At 39.0% G+C, this 12,533-nt stretch overlaps 1 protein-coding gene across 1 annotated transcript in view; it reads left to right on the forward strand.

Annotated features, from left to right (window-relative positions):
• Nucleotides 1-11,948, forward strand: part of galnt9 (polypeptide N-acetylgalactosaminyltransferase 9) — a 106,826-nt gene extending 94,878 nt beyond the window's left edge. Inside the window, exons 10-12 of the mRNA XM_072664896.1 lie at nucleotides 1,051-1,146; nucleotides 6,203-6,370; nucleotides 7,783-11,948. Coding sequence (XP_072520997.1) covers nucleotides 1,051-1,146; nucleotides 6,203-6,370; nucleotides 7,783-7,929 — 411 coding nt within the window. The 3' untranslated portion in view covers nucleotides 7,930-11,948. The remainder of the gene's footprint in view (nucleotides 1-1,050; nucleotides 1,147-6,202; nucleotides 6,371-7,782) is intronic.
• The last annotated feature ends 585 nt before the right edge of the window (nucleotides 11,949-12,533 follow it).

Raw genomic sequence — 12,533 nt, forward strand, 5'->3', positions numbered from 1 at the left:
CAGACTCGCACAGAATTAGTTGATGTCCGGCCAGTTTCAGACAGAGTTGGGTCGAATTTAGGCAGATCTTTGTCACGGTTGGTTCAGACTCACAGTTTTTTGTCATGGTTGGTTCAGAATCTCAGATTTTTGTCATGGTTGGTTCAGAATCTCAGATCTTTGTCATGGTTGGTTCAGAACCTCAGATCTTTGTCATGGTTGGTTCAGACTCACAGCATTTTGTCGTGGTTGGTTCAGACTCGCACAGAATTTGTTGATGTCCGGCCTAAAGCGTTAGACTGTAGGTGTCGAGTCAGGCAGTACGTTGTCAGTATAAGGTGTGTTTTAGACAGATTTGTGGTGGGATCAGGTCAGCTTCTGTCAGAATTTAGTTGTGGCTGGATCAGTTATACACTCATAATTTTGTCATGGTTGGTTCAGACTCATTTCGCCGTGATTTGACAGAAACATGTAAAAATGGAGTCAAAGTTTTGGGTTAGGGTTAGGTGAAGATAAGGTGGGTTTTGGAGATCCGTTTTGGACAGAACTTGTCATAGTTGTCACATTGAACTTTGTCGGAATGGGGTCAGTTTGGATCAAAATGGTACATTTTGGCAGAATTCTGTCAGGATGGGGTCAGTTTGGACATAACTGCCAGTTTGGTTTGTAGCTTATGTTCAGGTTTTTATGAATGAGTATGAATATAAAAATGAAAGAGTTAAGAACCAAAAACAGTGAGAAACTCATTTTATCATCAGGATTAATAAAATAATATACTTTCTGATCAATATTCAGTACAGAGGTGCAGTTTTATTGCCTGATGACATTTTGTCCATCGTCTGTCATTGAAAGGTACAGTGTAATCCACATGCTGCTCTAAATATTTAAGCAAAAAGATCTCAATAAGGAAGCATGTGATTATAATAATACCCATAATTGCTCCAGCACAGTGCAGATGGAGCTACAAGAGGTCACATTTAGTCTGAATGAATATCGACTGTGTGTGTGTGTGTGTGTGTGTGTGTGTGTGTGTGTGTGTGTGTGTGTGTGTGTGTGTGTGTGTGTTTGCAGGTGCGGAACAGTAAAGCCAGTGGTTATTGCCTGGATCAGGGTTCAGAGGATGATAACAGAGCAATACTGTACCCCTGCCACGGCATGTCATCTCAGGTAAGAGCTCCATCTGTTACAGCTGAGCTGCTCTGCAAAGCTAAACGCTCTCTCTCTCTTCAGCTGCCCGAAACGACCGAGTGGCAACTTCATTCACCGTAAACATCAAGATTCTCTTACCTCTGATTTAACCAGGAAAACTCAGTAAGCTTTTATAGGACTGTTCAGTTCCAGGCAGACGTCAGCACAGTGTGCCGTTCCCACTCAGACAAACATCGCTAACACTGGACTCATTAAAACCACTGACGGGACAGTCTGACCCACGTCTACACCTTCCACAACATCAGATTCCAGCAGTTCCCAGTTCAGTATGTAAAACAGGGATCTTAGGAAATGTCCATTTTGGAGGAACTGGGCAGTGGATTAGTGCTTCTAGTGTTCAGTCTTCTCACTCAGCTTCTGAACTTCTGCTTCTCAGTTTGATCTGCCCATACCGAGTTGAGCCTCAAAATCATTAGTAAATGATCTGCAGCTGAAACCCATTAAATACTGTGTACGATGTACCCCCTCAATCTGTCCACTGTTTATTCCCATCTGCAGATTAGATTGCCCCTTTATCACGTGGATCAAGGCCTTCTTATTCTCAGAGAGTTCTGATCATGGAGGGTTGTGGTGTTGATGGGATTTGAGCTTATGATCTCCTAAGTCTCTTAACATGCAGGCAGTTAGGCAGTCGCTCCACTCCAGAGCTGTGAAGCTGTGTGCATTTCTGAGTCTGTAAATTTACTCAGAACTGGGTTTTTATGCAGTGTAATTTTACTGCTCTAGACCGGCCCTACAGTCTAACTGCTGCTCATAGAGTGTGAGGAGGTTCAGGAGATCAGTTCAAATCTAGGATAAATTAGAAGCTTGAAGCTTGGCTTGAAAAAGGATTTAGAACAAATGTACTCTAACAGCGGACGCCATGGAGGTTCTCCCTCTCTGTGTTTGGCAGGCAGTAAGCGATGAGCTCAGTCCAATCTTGGCTTACCGTCTAACTCTAAAAGGTCTCTAAGAAATTGTTCTGTAAACTAAGTTGGATGGGAGCCCTCTGTTCCCGTGGGCAGGCCCACCACTCGGATATTTCTCCACCGTCTGGAAAGTGCCTCCAAGTCTTCACATTTGTTGGAGAGAGTCCACCAGAGAGAGGTCAGTCTCATGAAATTAGATTACACTTCTGTTATCTGGACACTGTGGTCCACCATGGATCTGCCATGGTCTCACCCAATGAGCACCTTTTGATGATGAAGGGTCCTGCAGCTGTCGTTATTTCTCTGCTGACATTCTCAGAGATGGTAGAATGGTGGACTCAGATGTCTCAATACTGTCTCGTTTAGAAGCATCTCGTTTGCATCCTAACATCCTAACCTAGCTGAGGGCTCTGCATTATGGGAGATCCGAGGTTTTGCATGGCCATGTTAAGAGCCAGGGCGGCTTGGCGTCCAGTGTTAAAAGTCACCACCATTACCACTGACAGGTGGTAGTAAGTATATGGACAAAAGTATTGGGACACTTGCTCATTTGTTGTTTCTTCTGAAATCAAGGGTATTTCAAAGAGATTGTCTCTTAATTCAAAACTGTCTCTACTGTCCAGAGAAGAAGACTTTCTACTAGATTTTAGAGGAGCATTGCTGTGAGGATTTGATTGCATTCAGCAACAAGAGTGGCAGTGAGGTCAGGATGTTGGATGGATGATCACCACCCCACCTCATCATCCCCAACTCATCCCATCTAAAAGTACTGGACGGAGCTCCACCACCATCATTCCAGAGAACACAGTTCTTCTACTGCTCCACAGCTCCTCAATGCTGGGGGGCTTTATATATACCCCTCTAGCTCACGCCTGGCATTATTAGGCAACATGGAGCCAATAGGGTCATGCCATTGGTATTGGCAGTACTTCTCTACAGAGGACAAACATTTGAATATATACTATATGTGTGTATATATATATATATATATATATATATATATATATATATATATATATATATATACATACACCAGAGAGATGCTCTGGTTAGTAGTGTGTGGGACTGAAATGTGGAGGGTTTGACCTTTCTGACCTTTCAGTATTGATCTCTGAGTGGTTTTTTTTCGGCTGCTCTTGTTATGGTTTTTCCGGTTCATTAGTGAGACACAGGCCATTGAACAGATTGTAATGGAATCTCCTCACCCCTCTATCTCACTCTCTCTCTCCTTTCATGTACCTCACTCATCCCTTCACAGTCTGTCTCGTTCATCCAGTAACGCAACACCGCAGTAAGTGTGTAAGTGTGTAATCCAGCCCCAGGTGTGTGTGTGTATGTGGGAGAGTACACTACACTACACCCAGCTGCAGAGTATTCCCTCTGTATCACCACATTACAGTAATTTCATTTACAGACAGTTTGACTCTTTTCATTTTATTTCCCGCCAGCAGGTGAGGATATATACTGTATATAAGGTACACAGTCTTATGCAAAAGTTTGGACACCCTTGTTTAGTTTTTTTTATATATATAAAGCGGTAGTGTCTTATAGAGCAGCAAATCCTGATGTACAGTTGTGTGTCTTAGCAAATAGCAAAGGTTTTTCACTCACCTTTACACCTGTGTAATGTGACGTGACAATAAACTCAATTTAAAAAATGTATTTGATTTGACCTCATTAAGCTCGTGTTTTTCTGAAGAGCATTTTGAGCATCTTGGTGTGTGGCAGTTCTACACTAAAATGAAAAAAAAATGATAATACAAATTCTTTAGAAAATAAAATAATGACATCCTACTATACTATTTTAAATGATGATAACATAAAAATATTAATTTTTAAACAATGATAATACTATTTCTTTATTGTGATAAATAAATATAGTTTAGTAATACAATAAAAAAAATTACGAGAATGCTATTTTTGTGTTATGATGCTACAGATTTAAAACAATAATACTGATTTCTTTTTTTTAAATATGATAATACTAATTATTATAACTAAAACAATACTGATTTAAAGGATTCTAATGCTAAAAAACAGTTTAAAAATACTATAAAGATGCTGTTTATTTATACTATTTACTATATTACCTCTCATCATTTTTAAAAATATATTTTTTAAAAATGTATGATAATTTATTTTTAAAATATTATACTAAATTATGCTTTATATTTATTATTATTATACTTAAATTATGCTTTAAGGATTTAAAGCTTAAAATCACTTAATTTAATCAAAAGACAGAAACACTGTGTGTTTTAGTGAAATCAGACTCTCCCACACAGTGAGCATCAGTTCAGTCTCTTGCAGATCTTCAGAAACGCTAGACAATCCGTCATTGATCTCCTGACTTCCACATCTTTTCATACTCAGTTTCGGCTGATAATGAAGCAGGTCTTGGAGGCCATTACGTGATTAAAGCCCTGCGTCAGTGCTGTGTGTGCTCTGTAATCCCTTTACGAATGCATGCGTTTGGTGGCAGATGGATTTATGTGTGTTGGGTTTCGGGGCCTGTTGGCCTGCTGACCTGCTGCTGATCCCAGATCTTTGTCCTGTGTTTGAGCTGCTTTGCTTTGGAGAGGTCATTCCTTTCAGCTCAGCAGACGGAAGAATGAGCTTTTGTGCATCATCATGTGCGTGTGGCTCCACCTGACCTCAGATTATTGTCTTTCAGCTGAATTATTGAGCAGCACAGCTGTGTCCCAGAAATGAGATTTGCTGGGTGATCCAGGCTGCATGAAATGGTCAACAAAAAAAACAACAACAACAACAACAACAATAAAAATAATAAATACAAAATGATTCTTCAGCTGAATTCCTAGGTGGTTGCTAGGGTGTTGCTTGGTGGTTGCCATACTATTTAATGTGGTTGCTATGATGTGGCTAAGTGCTATCCATAGCATTCCAGGTAGTTGCTAGACAGAAGCTGTCCTGTTCCAGTTGTGTTCTGTGATGTTGCTAAGTGGTTGCAGTGGTATCCTGGAAAATTGCTATAAGGATGCCTGTCAGTTTTAATGCTGTTCCAAGTGGTTTCTAAGGTATCCCAGGTTTGCAATTAGGACTGCTTTAGAGTGAACATTAATAACGCTCTAAATGTAGGTATTGTGATATACACTGAGGAGGCGGAGCTACAGTCTCTCATTAGGGTGAATATTAATAACGCTCTAAATGTAGGTATTGTGATATACACTGAGGAGGCGGAGCTACAGTCTCTCATTAGGGTGAATATTAATAAGGCTCTAAATGTAGGTATTGTGATATACACTGAGGAGGCGGAGCTACAGTCTCTCATTAGGGTGAATATTAATAAAGCTCTAAATGTAGGTATTGTGATATACACTGAGGAGGCGGAGCTACAGTCTCTCATTAGGGTGAATATTAATAAAGCTCTAAATGTAGGTATTGTGATATACACTGAGGAGGCGGAGCTACAGTCTCTCATTAGGGTGAATATTAATAAAGCTCTAAATGTAGGTATTGTGATATACACTGAGGAGGCGGAGCTACAGTCTCTCATTAGGGTGAATATTAATAACGCTCTAAATGTAGGTATTGTGATATACACTGAGGAGGCGGAGCTACAGTCTCTCATTAGGGTGAATATTAATAACGCTCTAAATGTAGGTATTGTGATATACACTGAGGAGGCGGAGCTACAGTCTCTCATTAGAGTGAATATGAATAACGCTCTAAATGTAGGTATTGTGATATACGCTGAGGAGGCGGAGCTACAGTCTCTCATTAGGGTGAATATTAATAACGCTCTAAATGTAGGTATTGTGATATACACTGAGGAGGCGGAGCTACAGTCTCATTAGAGTGAATATGAATAACGCTCTAAATGTAGGTATTGTGATATACACTGAGGAGGCGGAGCTACAGTCTCTCATTAGGGTGAATATTAATAACGCTCTAAATGTAGGTATTGTGATATACACTGAGGAGGCGGAGCTACAGGCTCTCATTTTTAGCAGTTTCAGCTGTATTGTTCAACCCCAGAACATTAGTGGGCGGAGTCGAGAGGGTCATTGGGTTGTGCCACTTGAGGTTTCTTGTAAATTGCTTCTGTCAGTTCTCACGCTGTTTTCTCTTCTGTTGTGTTTCAGTTAGCCAGGTATTCCACTGAGGGTCTCCTGCAGCTCGGCCCACTGGGGTCCACCACGTTTCTGCCTGATACCAAATGCCTGGTGGACGACGGCAGGGGCCGCACTCCGAGCCTGAAGAAATGCGATGCTGTGTCGAGATCATCTCAGAGGCTTTGGGATTTCACACAGGTAGAGTGTGTGGAGAGAGCGCTGGTTCCGGTGGGAGATGATGTAGCAGTCTGCTGGTGTCGAATCACACAATGTGTTTCTGCAAGACCACCAGACATGTATAAAGTCCCCCAAACTGGAGTAAAAATACAGGTGCTCTAATAAAAAAGGGACTTGAGTACAGGTAGAAGTGTCTTTAAGCTCCATACTTAAGTAGAAGTACTAAAGTATTCTACAATTTTGTACTTAAGTACTGAAAGTAAAAGTACTGTGTTCTGTAGTTCTTACAGAAAGCAGTCAAAAGTTTGAGTATCAGTGTTTATATGATTTTAGATGCTCAGACTTAAGCACTGTCTCAGTTCCTCTGGCTGTAGTAGAAGGACAGGACTGTAGAAGACAGAGTTCATGAACACGAGTCTTCAGTTCACTCTCTAAACAAACTCAGACCTGACTCAACCCGCCACATACAAGAGTTTCATCTGTAAAACCACAGAGGAGAGCAGCTCAAACTCCTGAGCTTCACTCTCTGTAAACTCAACACAGCTGAAAGATCTCAGGCCATTCGGACACATACGAGTGTGAGGTGAAGAGTTTCTTCTGGTGGTTCTTCTTCCACCTGGAGATAAATGTCCAGTATGAAGTTCTAATAATATTAATATCCAGTTTGAAGTTCTAATAATATTAATATCCAGTATAAAGCTCTATTAACATTAATATCCAGTATGACGTTCCAATAGCATTAATATACAGTATGAAGTTCTATGAAGCTCTAATAGCATTAATATCCGGTATGAAGTTCTAATAGCATTAATATCCGGTATGAAGTTCTAATAACATTAATATCCAGTATGAAGTTCTAATAGCATTAATATCCAGTATGAAGCTCTAATAGCATTAATATCCAGTATGAAGTTCTAATAACATTAATATCCAGTATGAAGTTCGAATAACATTAATATCCAGTATGAAGCTCTAATAACATTAATATCCAGTATGAAGCTCTAATAACATTAATATCCAGTATGAAGCTCTAATAGCATTAATATCCAGTATGAAGCTCTAATAACATTAATATCCAGTATGAAGCTCTAATAACATTAATATCCAGTATGAAGCTCTGATAGCATTAATATCCACTATGAAGCTCTAATAACATTAATATCCAGTATGAAGCTCTAATAACATTAATATCCAGTATGAAGCTCTAATAACATTAATATCCAGTATGAAGCTCTAATAACATTACTATTTGGCAGTGATCTGGCAGTTATTTGATGTTATGACCCACACCTTTGGGAGTTGAATGGTTTACCCCAGGGCTGTTTGACCACCAGAGGGCAGTGTTGCTGGGCTGTATTGGATGGTTCAGACTGTAAAGGGGTGGAATATTAATCTGTGAATTAAGGTTATGACTGAGTTTCTCACTTTTCCAGAACGGTCCCATCATAAGCCGAGACACAGGACGCTGTCTGGAGGTGGAAATGTCCAAGGACGCAAATTTCGGCCTGCGGCTGGTGGTGCAGCGCTGCTCTGGACAGAAGTGGATGATTCGGAACTGGATCAAACACCCCAAACACTGAAAACACAGAGACAAACACACACCGGGGGGGAAGAAACACACACTTCCTTCTTTGAGCGCAGGACTGACTGCCTCGGACATCCGCGATGCTCCGGAGGGAGCGGACACGACTCCAATAATGATGGTGTGTAGTTTCAGCGTGGGCCGCAGGGTCGCTCTCCGGGCTGAGGAGCTTTTTATCAGCAGTGCTTGCAGATAAAACGCTGCAGACACACTCGGCCCAGCGAGGAGACCGTCCACACCGCAGACAAATTTGCACAGTCAGGAACATTCAGCCTCTCCAAAGTGCTCAGCATCTCCACGGACTTTACAGACTCAGTGCTGGAAGGCCACGCCTGGATTTAAGAGGAGATAAACTCCTGCTGTAACCATCGCAGTAAAGGAAGAGTGTTTTACCTCATGCTGACAGTAAGCAGGAAGTGTACTAAAGAAGGCAAAGCATTGAATCTACTTGGTTTACACAACAGTTCAAAAGTTTGGAATCACTGTTCTTTAATCATCTTAAAACAGATTAAACTTATAAAACGACTTAAATACACTTACCCTGATCCCATTCACAGCTTTCACAGCAGCATTGTTCTATTAAAATATGTAAATAATCTAGAAATTAGTCAAAAATAATGATCAGAGCGGTAGCTGATTCTAAACTGACTGACAAACTGTACAATATTCAGAATGAAGTTCTAATAACTTTCATATCCAGTATGAAGCTCTAATAACTTTAATATCCAGTATGAAGCTCTAATAACATTAATATCCAATATGAAGCTCTAATAACATTAATATCCAGTATTTATTTCTAATAACATCAGTATCCAGAATGAATTTGAATAACATTAAAATGAATTTCTAATAATATCAATATCCCGTATGAAATTCTAATAACATTAATATACAGTATGATTTTTAATAACATCAATATCCAGAATTAATTTCTAATGACATTAAAATCCAGTATACATTTCTAATAAAATCAATATCGAGTATAAAAATTCTAATAACATTAATATCCAGTATGAAGCTCTAATAACATTAATATCCAGAATGAAGCTCTAATAACATTAATATCCAATATGAAGCTCTAATGACATTAATATCCAGAATCAATTTCTAATAACATTAATATCCAGTATGAAGTTTTAATAACATTAATATCCAGTATGAAGTTTTAATAACATTAATATCCAGTATGAAGCTCTAATGACATTAAAATCCAGAATCAATTTCTAATAACATTAATATCCAGTATGAAGCTCTAATAACATTAATATCAATATAAAGCTCTAATGACATTAATATCCAGAATCAATTTCTAATAACATTAATATCCAGTATGAAGTTTTAATAACATTAATATCCAGTATGAAGTTCTAATAGCATTAATATCCAGTATGAAGTTCTAATAGCATTAATATCCAGAATCAATTTCTAATAACATTAATATCCAGTATAAGGTTCTGATAACATCAATATCCAGTATAAAGCTCCAATAAAACAACACAAAACCTAAAACATTAAGTAAATCATTTGTAGTAAATAACATTTAAATAACCATTTAAACATTATAAACTAGACAGAATGGTAGACAGTTTAGTCTCTAATCTAGAATATTAAAATCCATGCTGTATTTTGTTTGATGTCAAATTATTTTTGTTCATAAAGTTACACAAATGATTAAAAAAAAGTGATTCCAAACTTTTGAACGATGCATCATTTCCACATGAATCAACACTGACAAATGTGCTAAGAGTAAGAACTGTGGACTTTGTTCTAGACCCAACAGAACCACTAAACCATGTGAGAATGGGTTCCCTCTCCAGAGCTCAATATAATTAAACAGTAGCTGTGGAAAGCTGTTAGAGCTGCAGTGTGTTTGTACTGATAAAGGTGCGTTCACACACACACACACACACACACACACACACACACACACACACACACCAATGGTATGTGGATTTCTTAACCTTGAGGCAGATCAGATGACAAAACTGTAAATAATGAAGAACAGTACATTATTTTTCATTCAGTATCGTCTTATTCTTACCAAAATACTACAAATAAAATTAAATATTACTTTTAATGTGACTTTATATTAATTATTATAATAATATAATTTAATATTTAAAATCAATTGTTATAAAAAAAAACGATTTATCACAGATAATTCCAAACTTTTGAATGTTACCATATTTATTCTATTATTAAACCCGTAGTTTAGCTCTTTAATCTGATTGGCTGAGCCCTGGATATGGAGATTTGCCCACCTCCTCATAACAACGGAAGTCTGAATAACTGCTCCGTTACGTGGTATGACCGATGGTCAGAAATCAGCATAAGCATAACGACTCCATAACAGCACTAAGCACACCCTAAAGAACCCGGTCCCTTATCGTATTAGGATTACAACGTCTGAACTGACCCGCTCAGCAGCGCTAACAAGTTCAGACAGACAAGTTCACACACACACACACACACACACACACACACACACACACACACTCCGCTAGCAGCTAGCATTAACATGCAGCCGACAGGTATTTACTGAAGGATGTGCTGTAAAACTGACATATAAAGTAAAAAATGTTACCTGTATTAATTATAAATTTCAAATATATATATATGTGTGTGTGTGTGTGTGTGTGTGTGTGTGTGTGTGTTTGGTCAATCAGCAATAAGCAGTAAACTCAGTCAGGGGAAACGTGTGACTTGATGCTAGCATAACACAGGAAAGCCCATAGAGGCGCTAGCAGGAAGTAGCATTATGATACGATACACATGCTGAATTGTGTATAGTATATATACTATATGGACAAAAGTATTGGGACACCTGTTCATTCATTGTTTCTTCTGAAATCAAGGCTATTAAAAGAGCTGATCCTGCTTCTGTTGGAGTAACTGTCTCTACTGTCCAGAGAAGAAGACTTTCTACTAGATTTTGGAGGAGGAACATTGCTGTGAGAATTTGATTGATTGCATTCAGCCACAAGAGTGATAGTGAGGTCAGGATGTTGGATGGATGATCACCACCCCACCTCATCGTCCCCAACTCCTCAATTTATTCCAAAAGTACTGGATGGAGCTCCTCCACCATCATCATCCACAGCTCCTCAATGCTGGGGGGCTTTATACCCCTCTAGCCCACGCCTGGCATTATTAGGCAGCATGGAGCCAATAGGGTCATGATGTTGATCTGCTCCAGAGAGTCCTATTCTATTGGGTAATGGTTGCTGCTTAAAGTAGCCGAATGCATTCATTAGAAGGGGTGTCCACAAGTATTTGTACATATAGTGTATATATGTAATAACCTGCATGTAATGATTTTTGTTATTTTTTTGTGGTTGAATTATTTATTGTGATTATATTTATTTTTACAAATTACATTATTTATTGATATTTGTTTATCTTATCATATTACATGTCGTTGACTGAATTAGCCACTCCCCTTTTCACTGGGTATCACTGTAAGCTACACTCTCACATTGCTGTATGACTGTATATTCATGTGGAAATGATACAGATTCAGATCCAGTGAATTCAGTGCCTCCTGTCTGAGTGCACTGAAGATCAGCACTGAGTAAAACCTAAAGATAGGCTCTCTGATATCAGACGCCATATCTGTAGTTCTTTATTTATCGCTTCTGATAAAAAAAAAATATCAAGACTAGACTTTCCCCGTGTATATCCTGAGTGATAGAAGAAAAAAAGGAAAAGAATAAACTCTGACTCTGTTCAGCTTTATACCAGCTGTCCAATCGAACAGGTTTTGATTTGTCTGATCTAATTGATCTGTTTTTCTCTGTGTTTGATTTACAGACTCGATCACTTATGCACAACAGAATCACGTACTCATGTGCCTTTCTCCATCCTTATGCTCTCAGACCCGGGAATGTTGATCCGGAAGCATGTACAAAACCACTTTAAGTTAACTCCAGTATGAATATAGTGTAAAGACGTCTTATCATAGTCCAATGTTGTAAAATACTGAGGAAACGGGAGTTGGGGGATCATCACAGTAATAAAAAATGAAGGCTTTTACAGTGTTGTGCTGCTGTATTTCATCTTCTTTTACAGACACTCTTACAAACCAGGGTGACTGCCTGGAAGTTCGGTACCTGGCGATGCCACAGCCATCCGTAAGTGGAAGTCCCAAAGAGCATAGTTGTCCTTCCTCTCTCTCTCTCTCTCTCTCTCTCTCTCTCTCTCTCTCTCTCGTTCTTTCTGGCTATTTAGGATGATCCTTCCTGTCTTATCATTCCATCACACAGCGTGGGGGATGCTGGCCAGAGTGGACATCTGTTAGCCGATGTAACAGAACTAGCAGTTAGCATTCTCCTCCAAGCGTGTTGAGTTCCAGTGGTGTTGCGTTAGATGCCCTGTTTGAGCTCCAGTTGCTCAAAAGCACCAAATTTACGCTGACGTTCACTGTGCTCTGAAATTTAATGGGGATACAAGCGCCTTATTAACTTAACTGAAACATCATTTATTTTTAAGCAGAATTTTACCAGAATATTCCAGTAGCAGACAATCCAGGCCCGAATCCTCCACAGTTAAGGTTCTTGCTTCTAATAAACGAACAATTTTATCAAGCTGGCTGATATTAATGAT

This window comes from Salminus brasiliensis, chromosome 20 (assembly GCF_030463535.1).
Source record: "Salminus brasiliensis chromosome 20, fSalBra1.hap2, whole genome shotgun sequence".
Lineage (NCBI taxonomy): Eukaryota > Metazoa > Chordata > Actinopteri > Characiformes > Bryconidae > Salminus > Salminus brasiliensis.